Source organism: Strongylocentrotus purpuratus, unplaced genomic scaffold, assembly GCF_000002235.5.
Source record: "Strongylocentrotus purpuratus isolate Spur 01 unplaced genomic scaffold, Spur_5.0 spur5_scaffold_4, whole genome shotgun sequence".
Lineage (NCBI taxonomy): Eukaryota > Metazoa > Echinodermata > Echinoidea > Camarodonta > Strongylocentrotidae > Strongylocentrotus > Strongylocentrotus purpuratus.
The window spans coordinates 27,040,541-27,057,407 of NW_022145610.1; the positions used below are offsets into that span (position 1 = coordinate 27,040,541).

The following is a 16,867-nucleotide window of genomic DNA, read 5'->3' on the forward strand; positions in this document are numbered from 1 at the left end:
TAGTTATACCTGATCAATCTTTCACAAAACACTGTAGATGAATGTTGGCAAAATTGTTAAACCATAATCTTTGGCAAACTGTTGATGAAGGGTGTTTTCTCTACATAAAACATTCAGAAATTGCAAAAGTTCTGTGTGTGATGTTTATTCATTATAAAGAACTTTGTTCTATAAAACAGTTACATTATTACATAATAACAATGCTGGACTATTGAAGAAATATACATAATACAATAAAACTATACTTGCAAAATTAAGAGCTAGCTTTTAAAGACATTTGATGTCATTACATACTTTGATTATACATTTTCCTTGTTCAATAGAAAGACATATTTAAACAATGTTCATTTTCATAACTAAATATCGGAAAAGTCACATTTCACTACACAATTTTAAAAATATATTTTGAATACAAAGATCGTTTCTGAGTAACACTCGATAAGTGCTTTCTCGCTTGATCACATGTTTTCTGCAGAGAAGTGAGAAGGTCATTAAAGGGATTGAGTAACTTTGCCTCAGATTCTGAAACAAAATCCTGGATTTAGCCCATGCTGCAATGATAATTATAAACCTTTAGGTCAGTCAGGAACCCCATGACTTTTACAAGCCGATCGCCTGTCTGGTTATCAAGATATTTATGATTGGAAATCAAAATCAAATTTTGCATATTCCTAATGGTTTTAATGACACTACAGACTATTGGAAAAGACGAGTATGCTTAACCCGGTCACTCGAAGATTTTTACTTTTTCAGGCACTTTTTGATCATTTTGAAGCGTAATTTTTTTAAGACTTCAATATTACACCATAACACAGACACTGATAACATATAGGGCCGTGCATCTCAAGATTTAACATTGCTGAACGATGCCTTTAACCCACACAATGTTAAAGAGCTTTAATGCTCTTCTGGCACTCAGCAGACGATACATAAAACCCTGCAATAGATCCGCGATGACATTATTTGCTTAAAAAGTTTCTATACATGAACATACAGTATATGCTTTTCTTGTTCTCTTTATTGCTCTATTTTGCCAAAATGAGTATTTGATATCAAATGTGGGCTTTCCAGGAAACACAAATTCTTAATTCCACCCAACACCCCATTGAAGTCAATCGCTAGTGAAACATAGACTAAACAGTCATGGCATGCATGAAGATGCCTTCTTTTTTTCACGAGATTCAAGAGTAGATTTAGTTCTTGCCAACAAACCAGATCTCGTTGTGCCTCACAAAGATCTTCCACGGCGAGTCGTAGCCTGCGGTGTAGATGTAGCCATGATCGTAGTCCCATTCGTCCTTGAGATCGGCTGCCATAGCTCCGGCGTTGAACAGGTCCTTCGTCTCTGACATGTAGCCAGAGAAAGATCTTTGAGAGATAATAACAATAAATGGTTATTTACATAGCCCCAGTATCCGTCAGGTTCTGACGCTCATGGTGCTTTACACATAGGACCCTGGTCATAGCCGAGCTGCCAAAGTAACTAGCGCTCAAGCATATCGGGTACCCATTTACACCTGCGTGGAGAGTGGCAAATGTAGATTATTGTCTTTCCAAAGGACATTAGTACTGCGGCGGGACTTGAACCCTGTACCCTGTGATCTGCAGTCGAGTGACTTATCAACTAGTCCACAACACATCAACTTAACATTAAAATGATGAAATTATGCCCATAAGAGAGCTGAAAACAAAACACAATCTGAATATTATAAGACATCAGCTGACATTACTCAATGATATAAAATCTGACAACAATTAAAAAAATCAAATACTGGTCCTTAAAAAAATAAATGTTTTAGATCTTGAAAAGTGGTAGGTAAAGTATAATAGAGCATTTTTCACTGTGTCTCAAAATTTGCAATAATAACTGTTTAGAGCTTCATATTTGGAAAGATTAATAAACTAGATGGAATTTTGACTGCGCGCAGTCGAAAATGATGCCTCCGCCATAGAGCAATTTAAACAAGTTTGGAGTTTAAATCTCCAGTGGTTCTTGAGATATCATAATAACAATCTCAATGTATGGAATTTCATAAGTTGACCTCTGTGACCCTTGACCTTTGACCTACGTGCTCCAAAATCTAATCAGATTGTCTTCCTATGGTGATACACACTATCATTAAGTTTGAAGTTTAAATCTCCAGTGGTTCTTGAGATATTATGATATGGTGATACATACTATCATTAAGTTTGAAGTGAAAATTCTCCAGTGGTTCTTGAGATATCGCGATAACGATCTCAATGTATGGAATTTCATAAGTTGACCTCTGTGACCCTTGACCTTTGACCTACGTGCTCCAAAATCTAATCAGATTGTCTTCCTATGGTGATACACACTATCATTAAGTTTGAAGTTTAAATCTCCAGTGGTTCTTGAGATATTATGACAACAATCTCAATGTATGGAATTTCATAAGTTGACCTCTGTGACCCTTGACCTTTGACCTACGTGCTCCAAAATCTAATCAGATCGTCTTCCTTTGGTGATACATACTATCCTTAAGTTTGAAGTTTTTACATCTCCAGTGGTTCTTGAGATATCATGATAACAATCTCAATGTATGGAATTTCAGAAGTTGACCTCTATGACCCTTGACCTTTGACCTACGTGCTCCAAAATGTAATCAGATTGTTTTTCCTATAGTGTTACACACTATCACTAAGTTTGAAGTTTAAATCTCCAGTGGTTCTTGAGATATCATGATAACAATCTCAATGTATGGAATTTCATAAGTTGACCTCTGTGACCCTTGACCTTTGACATACGTGCTCCAAAATCTAATCAGATCGTCTTCATATGGTGATAAATACTATTCTCGAGTCTTAAGTTTAAATCTTAAATGGTTCTTGAGATATTGTGATAACGGTCAAACGGGATGGACGTACGGACGGACAACCCGAAAACATGATGCCTCCGGCACCACCTTCGGTGGCGGAGGCATAAAAAGCTACAAAAAATACAATGGACAATATGAAATGTTTTTCATAGCTTTTAACTACTATGTGATTTTTAGGGTAATTTGAATTATAAAATGGCTCTAGTATTTTAAGCATCGTGATTGGTCAATACGCGTCACATGACATGTACAAATTTTTTATGCAAGCACGATTTTGCAGAAATGAGTGCAGAAAAAGCACAAAAAAGTTATGATACACATGACCATGGAGATCCAGTGCGCACGCGTACGTCTAGTACGCGCTCCTTCGAGTGCATTGCAATTATTGTAGGCTACGCGTAGCTAATATTGCACGCTCCACCATGATCCCCAGCGCAACGTATGCGTAGCTTAGCTCTAGCTAGCTAGCTAGAGCGGGGTATTATTAAAAAGCAAATTTTTATTTTACTTTTGCCTTGGATTTAGGCCTGTTTTGACTTTTGGATTTTATAATGAAGCCAGGAATTTCAGCTGTCTGATGTATACTCATCTCTAGACCCACTGTATGGATTTTATTTTTAATCAAGGCAATGAATCCCATTGACTTTTTGGTAAGCCTGCAAGGTCTTAGTCTAGAACCAACATAACTCTAGATCTAGATCGAACTCTCGTAAGTATTGAACATACTTCCTACCATCGTTTATTTCTTAGCAAATTGTATAGACCCAGAGATACATGTATACATGGCTTTTAACAATATCATTTCAGTTTGATACAACACACATTTTTCACAGCCTAATTTTTTCATGGCATGCATGTAGTATCCAAAAATTTATGTAGAAAATCACAAGGAGGCTTTAATACCGAACAAAGATCTTGCTCTGAGGTTCCGTCCAAAGAAAGACGTCTGGATTTGTTGGTTTAAGGGCGGTGATGTTCTGGTACTTGTAAGGCAGATAGAAGAACATGGTGTAGTTGTTGACGAACAGTCCAGTCCTGGCATCTATGGTGGCTCTTGTAATGACAGGAACTGCCATCTCGACTTTAACTCCTTTAAAGTGAGGAAACAAAAGTATAAGAACTTGTTATTTGGGAATATCGGCACAAATCCAATCATTTCATTAAATAAAAATGAGATTTATTTGGTGACTTGTGCAAGCAACAATCAGGGAGGTATGCAGAGTAGGAAAATCATTTTTTAATTTGTTTTCTTCAATTTCTGCAACATTTCCTAGTAGATATAAAATGCACGTCAACTTAAACTATCAAACAATATTCTGCTGATGAAATTCATAAATCAAAATAAAATAACATATTTTCTTATATGAGGAAGAAACACAAATGAGGATAGTGTGGTTATGGGATACATAAAGATGACCATTATTGCTAGTTTGACTGCATTAGAAAATAAAGAATTATTTAATTTACTTTGATTCAAGTCAATTCAATTCAATGCGGTTTATTAAACATGCAAAAGTAGAAGTCTAGCGCCTAATTGCTCAATGTTTACAATGAAAACATGGTTATAAAAAGGATCATGGATTAATACAAAAAGAGAAAATTGACAACTACATAAACATTACAAATCAAAATCACACTTTCATATAAATATAAAGCTTTGGAAATAAAAATGTTATCATCATGCAAAATTGAATTAAAATATCACTCAAATATTTGGCTAAAAATCAATTAATAAAAGAAAAATTATTTTAAATTCATTATTCCAAGATACTAAATAATGTGTGAAACAACTGACACACCACTTCATGCTTTGCAATTTGCAACCGTCTTTTGCCTTGACAATGGCTGTTGTTTAAAATTTGCATAAGTGTCATACTGGGAAAGGACTGGTTTAGCATTACTTTCTTTAGAGTGTTGACCTTACCTAGCTCATTTTCTCCCCCGATGTAAGCAAAAAGCTTCATGAACATCTTTTCTCCTGCTTTGTCAAAGTCTACTCCGTTCAAGCTGGTGCCCACCCAGCTAGCTGGGGAATATAGACGCTCCTCCCAAGTCTGATGTTAGAGAGAAAGATTTTGCTTTAATAAATCATCTCAAAAGTTAATATACATGTAAGCAGTCTTTAAAGCCCAACTGTCCTACTTGTAGCTACTTGCTTCCTCTATATAGAAAACAATGCCTAATCGGTGACCATTGGTTCCCCACGATCCTCTTTTTCTTATGTTAATTAGAACTGAGTTGATGAGATAACCACCTGTCCGGTGACCTTGCAGGGTGGTCTAATCCCTCCTTTAAACTATTACAGATAAGCTTTAAGTGAATGAAAGGTACATGAATCTGATATTACATGGTAAAATCAATACTCTTTCATTCCATTCAGAGCCAAGACCAAACAAACACTTTAAATTACGCCCCCACAAAAAAATTAAATTAAATATAATAACACAGAACATATATTTCACCTCCAAAACTATCTTGTTTATAAATGTCAAAGGTTGTAAGTTATTTCAATTAGTTCGCAACCGTGGCTTAATATTTGTATCCTCACATTATACCAGTACATATCTTCATGAATATATATTTTCATTGACAAAATAAACTGGCTTTTTTGAGGGGGTTCAGTGATTTATCTTGCTGTGCATCATTTCTTTCAGTCATATCTAATACTGATATTTTCAAATCAGGTAAATTGTGAACAATATTAGAATTCCAGGCTGTCATTCAGAAGAAAAAAGAAGAAAAAAAAAATAGTAGAATAGATGAAAAAAAATACCTCATGTGTATCATCTATGACAGTGTACTTCGGACAGTCAAGGTCGTTGCAGAAAGAGGGCAGCTCATCCTTCATGGTCAGCTTGTTTCCATGGTTATTGCTCACTACACGTCCAAGAACGCTCAAGGACATGGTTGCCATGATGACCATGACCAAATAGATGACCATGTTTGACTGCATCTTAATGGATTATTTGAATGTCTTCCCTTCCTAAATTTGAGAAAATATTGAGAAAATGTCAAAAGGGCAAATGGCAGAGTCCTACATGCAATATTGAACCCTCTTCAGCCACACATATCTTATATACACTGTATCTGTATCTGTATTGTTTAATAGGTCAGTAAAATGTCATTTCAGAACACATCCACGCTATATTGTCTACCAACACTTCTTTAAAGATAAAGACCAGTTATGGTCATGCAAATGCATTGTGAAGGAAATGTTGTGGAATCGATCAGAAAAGGTTGATCATCTAGCATATAAGTATTGGTGTGTACTGCGAGGTTCTGGAATCATCAAAATTTGGCCCAGTCTTCGTAAAGTTACAAGCACTGTACACAGAAAGATGTATATGGGACTACGCACACATGCGGGACACGTGCGTTTATCTCACACACCAATGGATAAACTAATTTACCAAATAGATCTATATCAATTAGTACGCGGTTTCCCGGCAAAATTTGTATCATCATGTAGATCTAGGCCCTATTGGTTAAAACATAGATCTATTCTTTCACATGAGCTTCCATTTCATTTTTTGAAATTGGGGCATTTCCAATACTGGTTTTTACCTTTAAAAGAGAGTACACATGCAATATATCAGCCATACAGTAGGCTTAATACAAACAAATTGGAGATAAGAAAAGGTTATAGACCTATAGCAGGGGATTCCAACTTCCTAGGTGATATAGGCCTGATGCATAAAGTTCTGCGCGGAAGAGCTATATTAGCTGAAGTATAAAGAGAGAAGAAGAATTAAATAATGAAGTAGGTCTAGAAGAGCTCGCTAGTGTCACATATTAAGTGCAAACAAACTAACAAAGTAGTTGAATTCCATAAACCATAGTCTGGTGTTTATTCCCCGCACTGGGTATCAAGTCACGCGTATCGCATATACATCGCGCACATGCGATCTGACCTCCTGAGGTCACAGGTGTCACATTTGCATAATCTGATACATATTCATTATCATGACATCCCTCCTTTGCCAGAATGAAACTTTATCCTGGTCTATTTTTATACTATAGTTTCACTGAAAATTCTTGTAATATTTCTTTTGTTCTTGTGTTTCAGCCATATGTGAATTACTGAAATAAACATGCTTTGGTGCATTTGCTTTTGTTTCTTCCTTTTTTTTTTTTTATTTATTTTTTTTTAAAAACAACTTCTAACAAACAACAAATTTATCTGGTCGATAATTTTTTCCCAAATGTTTTATCTTCCAAACAACTTTGTTGAACAACATAAAACATAACATGCAATATAATATCTTTCATGCACTATCTTTCATGCATCTAGTCTGTGGTCCAAATAAAAGTTCAACTGTTCACTGGATACTATTTGAGTTCTAGTTTTGAGTTCGTGTAAATCATCTGTTATCTCCACGCGTTCATACGACTAGCTGAAACTGAAGTTTCTGGAAATACTCTCTTCGATGATTGAATCCATTTTTGAAAACTGATCGATGCTCCAACTCAAACTTGTGTTTTTCGCAACACCTATCACATACAATAAGGGCAGCGTTCGGCGTACACCCTTTTACATTGATTAATGTATGTGTAATATTGAAACATATATATCAGAACTTATTATTTTAGCACATAACACAACTTCCTCGTCCGCTTGGTTTCCATGGTGATTTCTCCAACATGTCGATTTCACAAATATGGGCAGCGCAAGGCGTACACCCTTTAAATCATAACTTGGCTTCAACCAATGATTTCCAAACATTTCTCCTTGGCACATGTAGTTTCAGATATCACTGTCGCTATTTTACAAAGAGCTCATCCCCACCATATTGATCTGGAATCACACAAAATCATCATATCGCTTAGGGAATCTTCTCTGGCGTTGTGGTCTACTAGCTGCCATAGGAACGTTGGTGTTTGTTGTCTCTGCTTGGGTATCACCATCTTGATGTCTCTGGTCACCGCCTGATGTGTTGCTCGCTGCCTCTGAGTCTGGATCTCTGGTCACCGCCTCAGGAGTACTGGTCTCCGCCTCAGGATTACCGTCCGACCCTTCAGGAATACCGGTCACCGCCTCAGGATTGCCGTCTGTCCTCTCTGGATTGGCAGCTTCGTTATGAGTGTCTCGGGACATGTATCTTTTTACACTTGATACATTCCTATTATACAGGACTCCGTCAGGAGATTTCACAGTTACCATACTTCCTGTTCTTGCTGTCACTGTGTATGGCTGGCTAAAGTATGGCGTGTCTAATTTCCTCCTTTCATCACGTCTTACTATCACCTTATCTCCTGGCACTATGTCAGAATGTACGGCTCCCCTCTTCAGATCTGCATAGTGTTTTGCACCACTTTTCATTTGGAGGTCCCTGTCTCTGAGTTCCTGATCCTCACTAATGTCCTGGATTTGTGGTAGTTTAGTTCGGATCTTTCTCCCGAACAACACTTCTGCCGGGCTTTTTCCCGTTGTCGAATGAGTACTAGCCCGGTAGACTGCAACGTAAGTCAGCAAGGCCTCCTTCCAATCCTTGCCTTCTGCCTGTGCAATTCTAAGTCTTTTCACTATACTCTGGTTCTGTCTTTCGACCTCGCCGTTGGCTTGGGGCCATTTAGGAGTCACCCGATGGTGGTGAATTCCTGTAATGTTCATGTACTCTGCGAAAACTTCTGAGATGAACTGGGGTCCATTGTCTGAGTATAACGTCACAGGTAACCCATGTCTGCCAAAGATTTCAGCCAGGGCTTTGACTGTTTTCTCTGCAGTGGTTGATTTCATGATTGCATACTCGTAGTATCTGCTATAATAATCAACTACCACAAGTATAGATTCTCCTGTCGGAAGTGGTCCTAGGAAATCAACAGCTACATCCACCCAAGGTCCTGTTGGCAACATAGTACTTCGAATTGGTTCTGGTGGATTACCCCTGCTTGTGATTTGGCAACCATGACAAGTCTTGACGAATTTCTCTGCATCTTTCTCACATCCTGGCCACCATACCTTGGTTCTCAAATTCTGTTTGGTGCCAACAATGCCCAGGTGTCCTTCGTGAGCTAATGACACCATCTTTGGCCTCTGTGCCTGTGGAATCACCAATCTGCTACCTCTCAGCACACACTGACCAATTATACAGAGTTCATCCTTGATGGGAATGTATGCTTTGTATGGACAATCATCCCATTGTCCACTGTGAATACACTCTCTGATAACTTCGAGTTCAGGATCATGTTCAGATTCTCTTTCGACTTCCTTCGTTGTCACCGCACCTGGCGTTGACTGGACTGCCACAAAACGCACAAAGCTCTCTGCTTCTGTTTCCAACACAGAAGTTTCTCTCGGTTGATCATCCTTCAGCAATCTTGACAATGGATCTGCTATGTTGGACTTTCCTGCGATGTGGACTACCCTGTACTTGTACTGTTGAAGCCTCAGAACCCACCGCTCTATTCTCGCACATGGCTTAGATCTTGGTGAATAAATGACTTCAAGCGGTTTGTGATCAGTCACTAGATCAAACTCTATTCCATACAGGTACGCATGGAATCTTTCACAAGCCCACACAAGTCCAAGGGCTTCTTTCTCCGTCTGAGAGTATCTCCTTTCAACATTACTTAACGAGCGGCTGGCATATGCTACTATCCTCGGGCCATCAGCATGCACCTGCACCAGCACTGCTCCTAAGCCAACTGGACTGGCATCCGCTATGACCTTTGTCGGTGCATTTAGATCATAGTAGCCCAGGGTCTCTGCACTCATTAAGCTTTCCTTCAGCGCCTTAAACGCTTGTTGTTGTTCATGACCAAATTGAAATGGCGTGTCCTTTCTGGTCAGCTTTCTCAGTGGATCTGCCAATGTAGCAAAGTTCGGAATGAACTTTGCGCAGTAGTTGACTAGCCCCAAGAAACTTCTCATCTCAGTTGCAGTCTGGGGTTCACGGGCCTCTGCAATTGCTTTCACCTTGGCCAATCCTGGGTTGAGTCCCTCGCTAGTCAGTCTGTGCCCCATGAAGTCCAACTCAGAGACACCAAACTTACACTTTTCTGCATTTGCAGTAAGTCCTGCGTCCCGCAGTCTGCCAAGCACCTGCTTCAACCTCTTGTCATGCTCTTTCTGGGTCGATGCATGCACAATGATGTCATCTGATATGTTCGCAGCTCCTTCTATCCCAGCTATCACTCTGTGTATCTCATATTGATAAATCTCTGGAGCAGCATTGATTCCGAACAACAGTCTCTTATAGCGGAACAACCCACAATGAGTGACAAAGGTTGTCACCTCTCTAGACTCCGGATGTAACTCCAGTTGGTGGTACCCCCACTTCAGGTCTATTTTCGAAAAGACCTTGCTAATCGACAGCTCCTGTAGGACTTCCTCAATAGTGGGAATGGGGTGACGTTCTCTTATGATTGCTTCGTTCACTCTACGCATATCGATACACAGTCTGATTTCATCATTTCTCTTTGGAACTATGACAACTGGGCTTACCCATGGCGTGGAGCGTTCAACTGGCTCAATGATGTCGAGATCGATCAATTCCGCAATCTTCATCTCGACCTTTTTTCTCAGTCCAAATGGAGTCCTTCGCACAGGCTGGGCCACTGGCTTCACCGTTTCATCCACTGCTAACCGCACCTGTCGGCCCTTCAACTTCCCTACTCCTTTGAAGACTGCTTCAAACTCATGCTTTAAACCTGCATAACTCTGTACCGCATTTACATGTACAATTCCCACCTGGAGCACTCCCAGCTCTCTAGACGTATGTTTGCTCAGTAAAGGTTCTCCCTTTTCTTTGATGACAACAAACTCTGCAGTCGACTTCATCTTGCCAACTTCTACGGTGGCTGTGAAACATCCAACAGTTGTTAATGGTATCTGTGATGTGTACGGATAAAGCCTCTTGGTACTCTTAGTAGATTTGCAGATGATTTTGTCCTTCTTCAGTTTCTCCCACAATATCTGATCTATTACATTGCAATCACTTCCCGAATCTACTATCACTGGGACTGTGACACCTCCAATGATTATTGGGACTTTCTCATGATCACCATTCACAGCAAATTGATAGTACCTCTGCTCCTCACGGCCACGGCTGTTGTCATCATCACTATCATTTCTGGGTTCACCTTCCACTTGGCGAACTCTATTCTTATACTTCTTTCCATCTCTGGACTTCCCATCTCTGAATTTTCCTCTCGCCTCACTTGTGCTCTTGGCCTTACTTTTGCACATCGTCGCAAAGTGGTTTTGGCCTCCACATTTCCGACAGATCTTTCCTTTGGCTGGACATGATGCATCCTTCCCAAAATGTCCTTTGTTCCCACATCGGTAGCATTCCAAATTCTTTTTTCTGTCATTCTCGTACGATACTTGATTCACTTGACCTTGCCCACCAGCTCTAGGCCTTTCTCTCTCTCTCAATGACATGGAGTTAAATTGACCTTCAACAGCTTCTAGAGCAGCAGCCATGGACAATGCATCATTTAACTTGAGCTCACCTCCTTTCTCCAGCATTCTCCTGCGAAGTTTATCAGCTCTGCAGTACTGAACTACTTGGTCAAGAATTTGGTTTTCTACATCCCCAGCTACGAAATTGCATCCAATAGCAACCTGTCGTAATTTGGTAACAAATTGGGCAACCGTTTCACCATCTTCCTGCTTTGTTTTCCTGAACAAATGTCTTTGAAACGTAGCATTCGGTTTGACAACATAATGAGCATTTAGGGCATCTGTGGCTTTTTGATACTCATTCCTCTCTCCTTTATTGGGAAGTGTTTTGAAAGTCTCCCTTACCACAGGCCCCGCAGTGTACAGCAACAGTGCTCTCCGTTGAGCCTCCTGGGCCGGCGTACATCCGTCCAGAAACAGGCCGCGACTATCGGCATAGGCTTCGAACTCTTCAAGCCAAGCTTTCCACTTGCCGCTGACAATACTTGCACCACCCGTCGGATCGAAGTGTGGAACTCCTCGAAGCGCTAACAATTCCGCTCCAGCGAATGCCATGTTGAAACTTTTCCAGCTCGTAGCCACAGATTCAACATCCAAGAAACATTAATCCTCGTCGCCAATGTCACATATTAAGTGCAAACAAACTAACAAAGTAGTTGAATTCCATAAACCATAGTCTGGTGTTTATTCCCCGCACTGGGTATCAAGTCACGCGTATCGCATATACATCGCGCACATGCGATCTGACCTCCTGAGGTCACAGGTGTCACATTTGCATAATCTGATACATATTCATTATCATGACAGCTAGAAGTTGAGGAAGAGCAGGCAGATGAAGAAGAAGAAATAAGAGAAAAGCAAACAAAATTGTGCCCTTTTATTGCGGGGATGGATGAAGATCGAAACATGATTTTCTTTTTGTGATTTTACTCTAACTCCGGGAAGCTCCAACACCGGCGCCGAGCTTCCCGGAGTTAATTTTACTCTAGCTTTAGCTATAGCGCTAGTACACACACACGCGTAATCCTAATATAGGTCAAACTAAGCTAAGCAGAAACAAAAATCGCTAAGATATTCATAATGGAATAATAATGACGACTATAATTACTTACTTTAGTACTTGGGTAGTGAATGAAGGTATAGTTTCAAGATCCAGACGATGGCAATACGAGATAGACAACGATAAACATGAGCAAGAGGAACTCTAAAGCAGCAGCACCGTACCGCTCATACTGCACTACTACGTAGCAGACTATACAACAAAAAATCAACATCTGCAGTCTTCTTTTCAGTGTTTGATGAATATTCAAATTTACCGTCGTAATAATTTTCTGAAAACAGAAGTCACGAAATTACTTTTTTCTGATTCAACAATGTATTAATATAATATAAAGAATTATGTTGATAACTCCATCAAAAATATTACATGAAATATATATTTTATAAACTCTCCCATATACTTCTGGCAAATTATTAATAGCTTTGCGACTGGAAAGAATATAATGACTTAGGATGTTTTATGTAACATAAAATGTGTACTGTTCACTGGAGCGTGGTACTGCATCTGCGTGCCCTTCCTTGCAAATTCATTTCCGTAATGACGAACCATCACATCCGAATCGATTCACCTCTACCAAAAAAAATATTTCAATTACGATTGGCGTAATGAGCAAATCTGGGAGGCATGGGGGGGGGGGGGGTCACGTGCCCCCCCCCCCCGTCTGTAAGCGCTTTACAAATATACTATTGGTTTCAGTGTTTGCATGCACAACGTACGTGTGCACAATCTCCACTCCCTTGGGAGCATTCCAGCCAGGCGTTACATGACGCTAAAAAAAAACGTGATTTTTACCTTTTGGGGGGGGGGGGGGATGGCCCCCCCCCCTGGTGCCCAAGGGGGGGGGGTGCAAATTTTTAAAGTTTTCAAGGGCATACAAAAAAAATGTGATCACTACCCCAGTGGCGGATCCAAGGGGGGCCGAAACAGCCGCGGCCCCCCCCCCCCTATTGGCGGCGCCAAAAAAAGAGGAAGGAAAAAAAGGAGGAAAAGAAGAAGAAAAAAAATGAGAAGAGAAGACAAAAGAAAAGAAAGAGAGAGAGAGAGACAGAGAAAGAGAAAAGAGAAAGAAGAGAGCTAGAAGCCGGGTGAGAAAGGAAGAAAGACAAGGAAATGACACTTAGTGACAGTAACGACGAAAACGGGGAAAACTTGGGGGGGGGGGGGAGGAGGGGGGGGGGCTAATTTTTAGGTTGTGCAAAACTGAGTCGGAATTCAGATTATTTTCAAAAAATTATAAGCATGCTTGTAATATTTTAAGCCGTAGTGCCTAAAAAGGTTAGTAAAAAATACTTCTGAAATGGCCGCGCCCGGCCCCTCCAAAGTGCTGCAGTATGGTGATCAGAACATTTTGGGTTATTCCAGAAGTCTTGGGAGCCTTTATTGAAGAGGGGGCCGGCCATATACGTCAATGGCAGTGACGGTAACGATAGATGAGGGAATAAGGAGGAAGGGGTGCACATAATTGAGAACTGCAAGCGTATTGGGGATGACCATCTCATCATTTTAGGTTGTGCAATCTGGATCAGAATCCAGCATAATATTATTTATTTAAAAAGGGTTCATGTAAAAGCACTCATGATATATCTTTTGTATTCATTGGATAACAAATTTCAAAGTTAAAGGTAATACAAAGTTTTGGTATTGGATCATGAATTTGGTTCAAATGAACATATTGGAAGCATATATGCGATCCTACAATATTCAGTGCTCGTTGTCGTGGTTAAAATCTAAGTCTAAAGTTATGAAATTGTAAATAATAAACTCTTTATGTTGTATAGCTCCCTCTCAAGGTCAAGATATTAATTAAGCTTTAAAACAATGTTTCTTGTCTAAAATCAACCAATTAGCTATTCCCGTTTGGAAATTACATATACATATACAACTACATATATACAACTACATATTCTGAAATTTTCATGGTCGCAGCTACCATTGTACAGCCGTAGGCGCAATTTGAAATTTATCAAAATTTACCGGGAGCATCGGTAAATTGTTAAAGTTTTAGGGGCTAAATTTTCTAGTGCTTATTCTACATCCCCAGGGGCATCCAAACATATTAAAATTGTAAAGAATCACTATCCACCCAATTTTCAAAATTTCCCAAAACTTTGTATTTCCGGTACCTTTAAAGTGACGGTGACGTGGCGTGAGCCTGCCCCCTTTCCAAAGCCTGTGCCCGCTGGTAGTTACCGGTACGGTGCTTCTAATATGACCTTGTCGGTATTGGGATCTTTAATTAATTAAATAACGGTCTGTGCGATTTTCAAATTTCCGCCCCCCCCCCCCTATTGGAAAATCCTTGATACGCGCCTGGATAAATGGTTTCCTGTGCTATAGTATGTCAACTACCATTACATTAAAAACAAATTTTAAGCATTATAAACAAGTTCGTATTTGGAAAATCTACCCTCTAAAAACCCTTAAATGGCCTACGCACACGGTAAAAGTATGTACATGTACTATATAGGGTACTTTCCTGGGAGATAATAGCAGCCAGGGGCGTAAATCCGTACCGAGGAGTGGGGGGATGATCGGCGATAGCCATCACATACCAGCACGAGCACACGCCCACACTAATTTACGCAAGCGCGCGCGATCGCGCACGCACAAACACACAACATACACACGCACACACACACATGCACACACGCAACCACACACACACGCACACACACAAACGAACAAACAATAAACACTATTAGAGAAAGAAGACGATTCGTTGTACCGTTCTCGAAAATAATCCTCGTCTGAATTCAGTTCCCCCATCCCCCATCCGCGCGAAGCGCGGAAGCTTTTACGTTTCATAAAATCATTAGAGAAAGAAGACGATTCGTTGTACCGTTCTCGACTCTTTATCCTCGTCTGAATTCAGTCCCCCCTCCCCCCTCCCACGCGAAGCGCGGAAACTTTTACGTTTCATTAAATCATTAGAAAAGAAGACGATTCGTTGTTCCGTTCTCGACTCTTAATCCTCGTCTGAATTCAGTACCCCCTTCCCTTCCCGCGCGAAGCGCGGAAGCTTTTACGTTTCATTAAATCATTAGAGAAAGAAGACCATTCGTTGTACCGTTATCGACTTTTAATCCTCATCTGAATTCAGTTTTTTCCCTTCCCCCCCCCCCTTCCCTCCCTCCCGCGCGATGCGCGGAAACTATTACATTTCATTAAATCATTAGAGAAAGAAGACGATTCGTTGTACCGTTCTCGAAAATTCAGTTCCCCCAACCCCCTCCCTCGCGAAGCGCGGAAGCTTTTACGTTTCATAAAATCATTAGAGAAAGAAGACGATTCGTTGTACCGTTCTCGAAAATAATCCTCGTCTGAATTCAGTCCCCCCCCCCCCTCCCTCCCGCGCGTAGCGCGGAAGCTTTTACGTTTCATTAAATCATTAGAGAAAGAAGACGATTCGTTGTTCCGTTCTCGACTTTTAATCCTCACCTGAATTCAGTTTTTCCCTCCCCCCCCCTCCCTCTTGCGCGAAGCGCGGAAGCTATTACGTTTCATTAAATCATTAGAGAAAGAAGACGATTGGTTGAACCATTCTCGACTCTTAATTTCTTTAAAAAGGGGGTGGGTTTTTTCTCTCTCTCTTTGGACTCCTGAGAAATGTAAAAAGGAGGTTATAAAATATCTGGAATATCATAGAAAAATTGATCACATCCCGGATCAAATTCCTGAAATTCCTGCTAGCTTTGAAAGCTCATTCAGGATTATTTCATTTTGAAAAGTAAAAGCATTGGCCCCCAGTCCCCCTCGATCGACTAGAGCTCACCTGAAATTGGGGGGGGGGGTGGTACATTTAGTAGTGTTCCGGATTTTTTTTTTTTTTTTTTTTTTGGGGGGGGGTCTCCAAGGCAGGAAAAGCCAGCGAAAAGCCGGCGAAAGGGGGATTCAGAAATGTTGGCAGTCCTGAGATAGGGTGGGGGGGGGGGTGCTTTCAAAGGGAGGGAACGAGCATACGCGTACCCTAAATAACACTAAGTGGGGGGGGGGGGGGGGGGGGGGGAGCCGGGCATCTACTGTATATGATTGCCCTTTTTAAAGGGGAAGTCCACCCTGAAATTAAGTTAGTTTTAATAGGAGTAGAAAAATGAGAGAAACAGTCAGTGAAAGTTTGAGCAAATTCCGATTAAAAATAAGGAAGTTAGGATTTTTGAAGTTGTGATCAATCAAACTCACATTGGCAACTCTATGACGTATCATGCGAGCTCAACTTCCATTTGCTCAGTACTAAAAAAATCTAAAATTTTCATTTTCCCTCAAGAAAAATTTCAACCATACATGCACCCTAAATATAATAATTGCAAATATGTTTCTATACTCCCCCTGCAAGGAACAAATATATATTCCGTCATCAATAACGAAGAAAACATGATTTTATGGAATATTATGCACAAAGCAAATGAAGGAGAGCTCGTATAATAAGTCACAGAGTTGCCAATTTGTATTTGATTGATCACAACTTCAATAATTCATAACTTTCTTATTTTCATTCAGAATTTGCTCAAACTTTCACTCACCTGATTTTCTTATTATTCTGCCTCTATCGAAACAAACTTATTTTGG

The 16,867-nt window shown here is 40.2% G+C and overlaps 2 protein-coding genes across 3 annotated transcripts; both read right to left on the reverse strand.

Moving 5' to 3' along the window:
* Positions 1 to 129: 129 nt before the first annotated feature.
* LOC578446 (heme-binding protein 2) lies at positions 130 to 12,490 on the reverse strand. Of its 2 annotated transcripts, none has more exons than XM_778612.5 (5): positions 12,354 to 12,490; positions 5,611 to 5,820; positions 4,762 to 4,891; positions 3,741 to 3,927; positions 130 to 1,368 (listed from the first exon to the last, which is right to left on the reverse strand). In XM_778612.5, exons 2-5 carry the CDS (start codon positions 5,788 to 5,790, stop codon positions 1,194 to 1,196), a joined length of 672 nt encoding a protein of 223 aa, XP_783705.3. In that variant the 5' UTR covers positions 5,791 to 5,820; positions 12,354 to 12,490; the 3' UTR covers positions 130 to 1,193. The 2 variants fall into 2 exon arrangements, with proteins under 2 accessions (XP_783705.3, XP_011684002.2); XM_011685700.2 differs by lacking the exon at positions 12,354 to 12,490 and adding an exon at positions 6,486 to 6,553.
* LOC115929097 (uncharacterized protein K02A2.6-like) lies at positions 7,639 to 11,796 on the reverse strand. The gene has a single exon (XM_030997273.1). The coding sequence runs from the start codon at positions 11,794 to 11,796 to the stop codon at positions 7,639 to 7,641; it is 4,158 nt and encodes a 1,385-aa protein (XP_030853133.1).
* Positions 12,491 to 16,867: the final 4,377 nt, after the last annotated feature.

Excerpts from the sequence above, each read along its gene's own strand:
- LOC115929097 (XM_030997273.1), bottom strand. The coding sequence starts at position 11,796 with ATGGCATTCGCTGGAGCGGAATTGTTAGCGCTTCGAGGAGTTCCACAC.
- LOC578446 (XM_778612.5), bottom strand. The coding sequence starts at position 5,790 with ATGCAGTCAAACATGGTCATCTATTTGGTCATGGTCATCATGGCAACC. Across the intron at positions 4,892-5,610 it reads TCATAGATGATACACATGAG|ACTTGGGAGGAGCGTCTATA; the intron begins GTATTTTTTTTC and ends CTCTAACATCAG. Across the intron at positions 1,369-3,740 it reads CAGAGCAAGATCTTTGTTCG|ATCTTTCTCTGGCTACATGT; the intron begins GTATTAAAGCCT and ends TATCTCTCAAAG.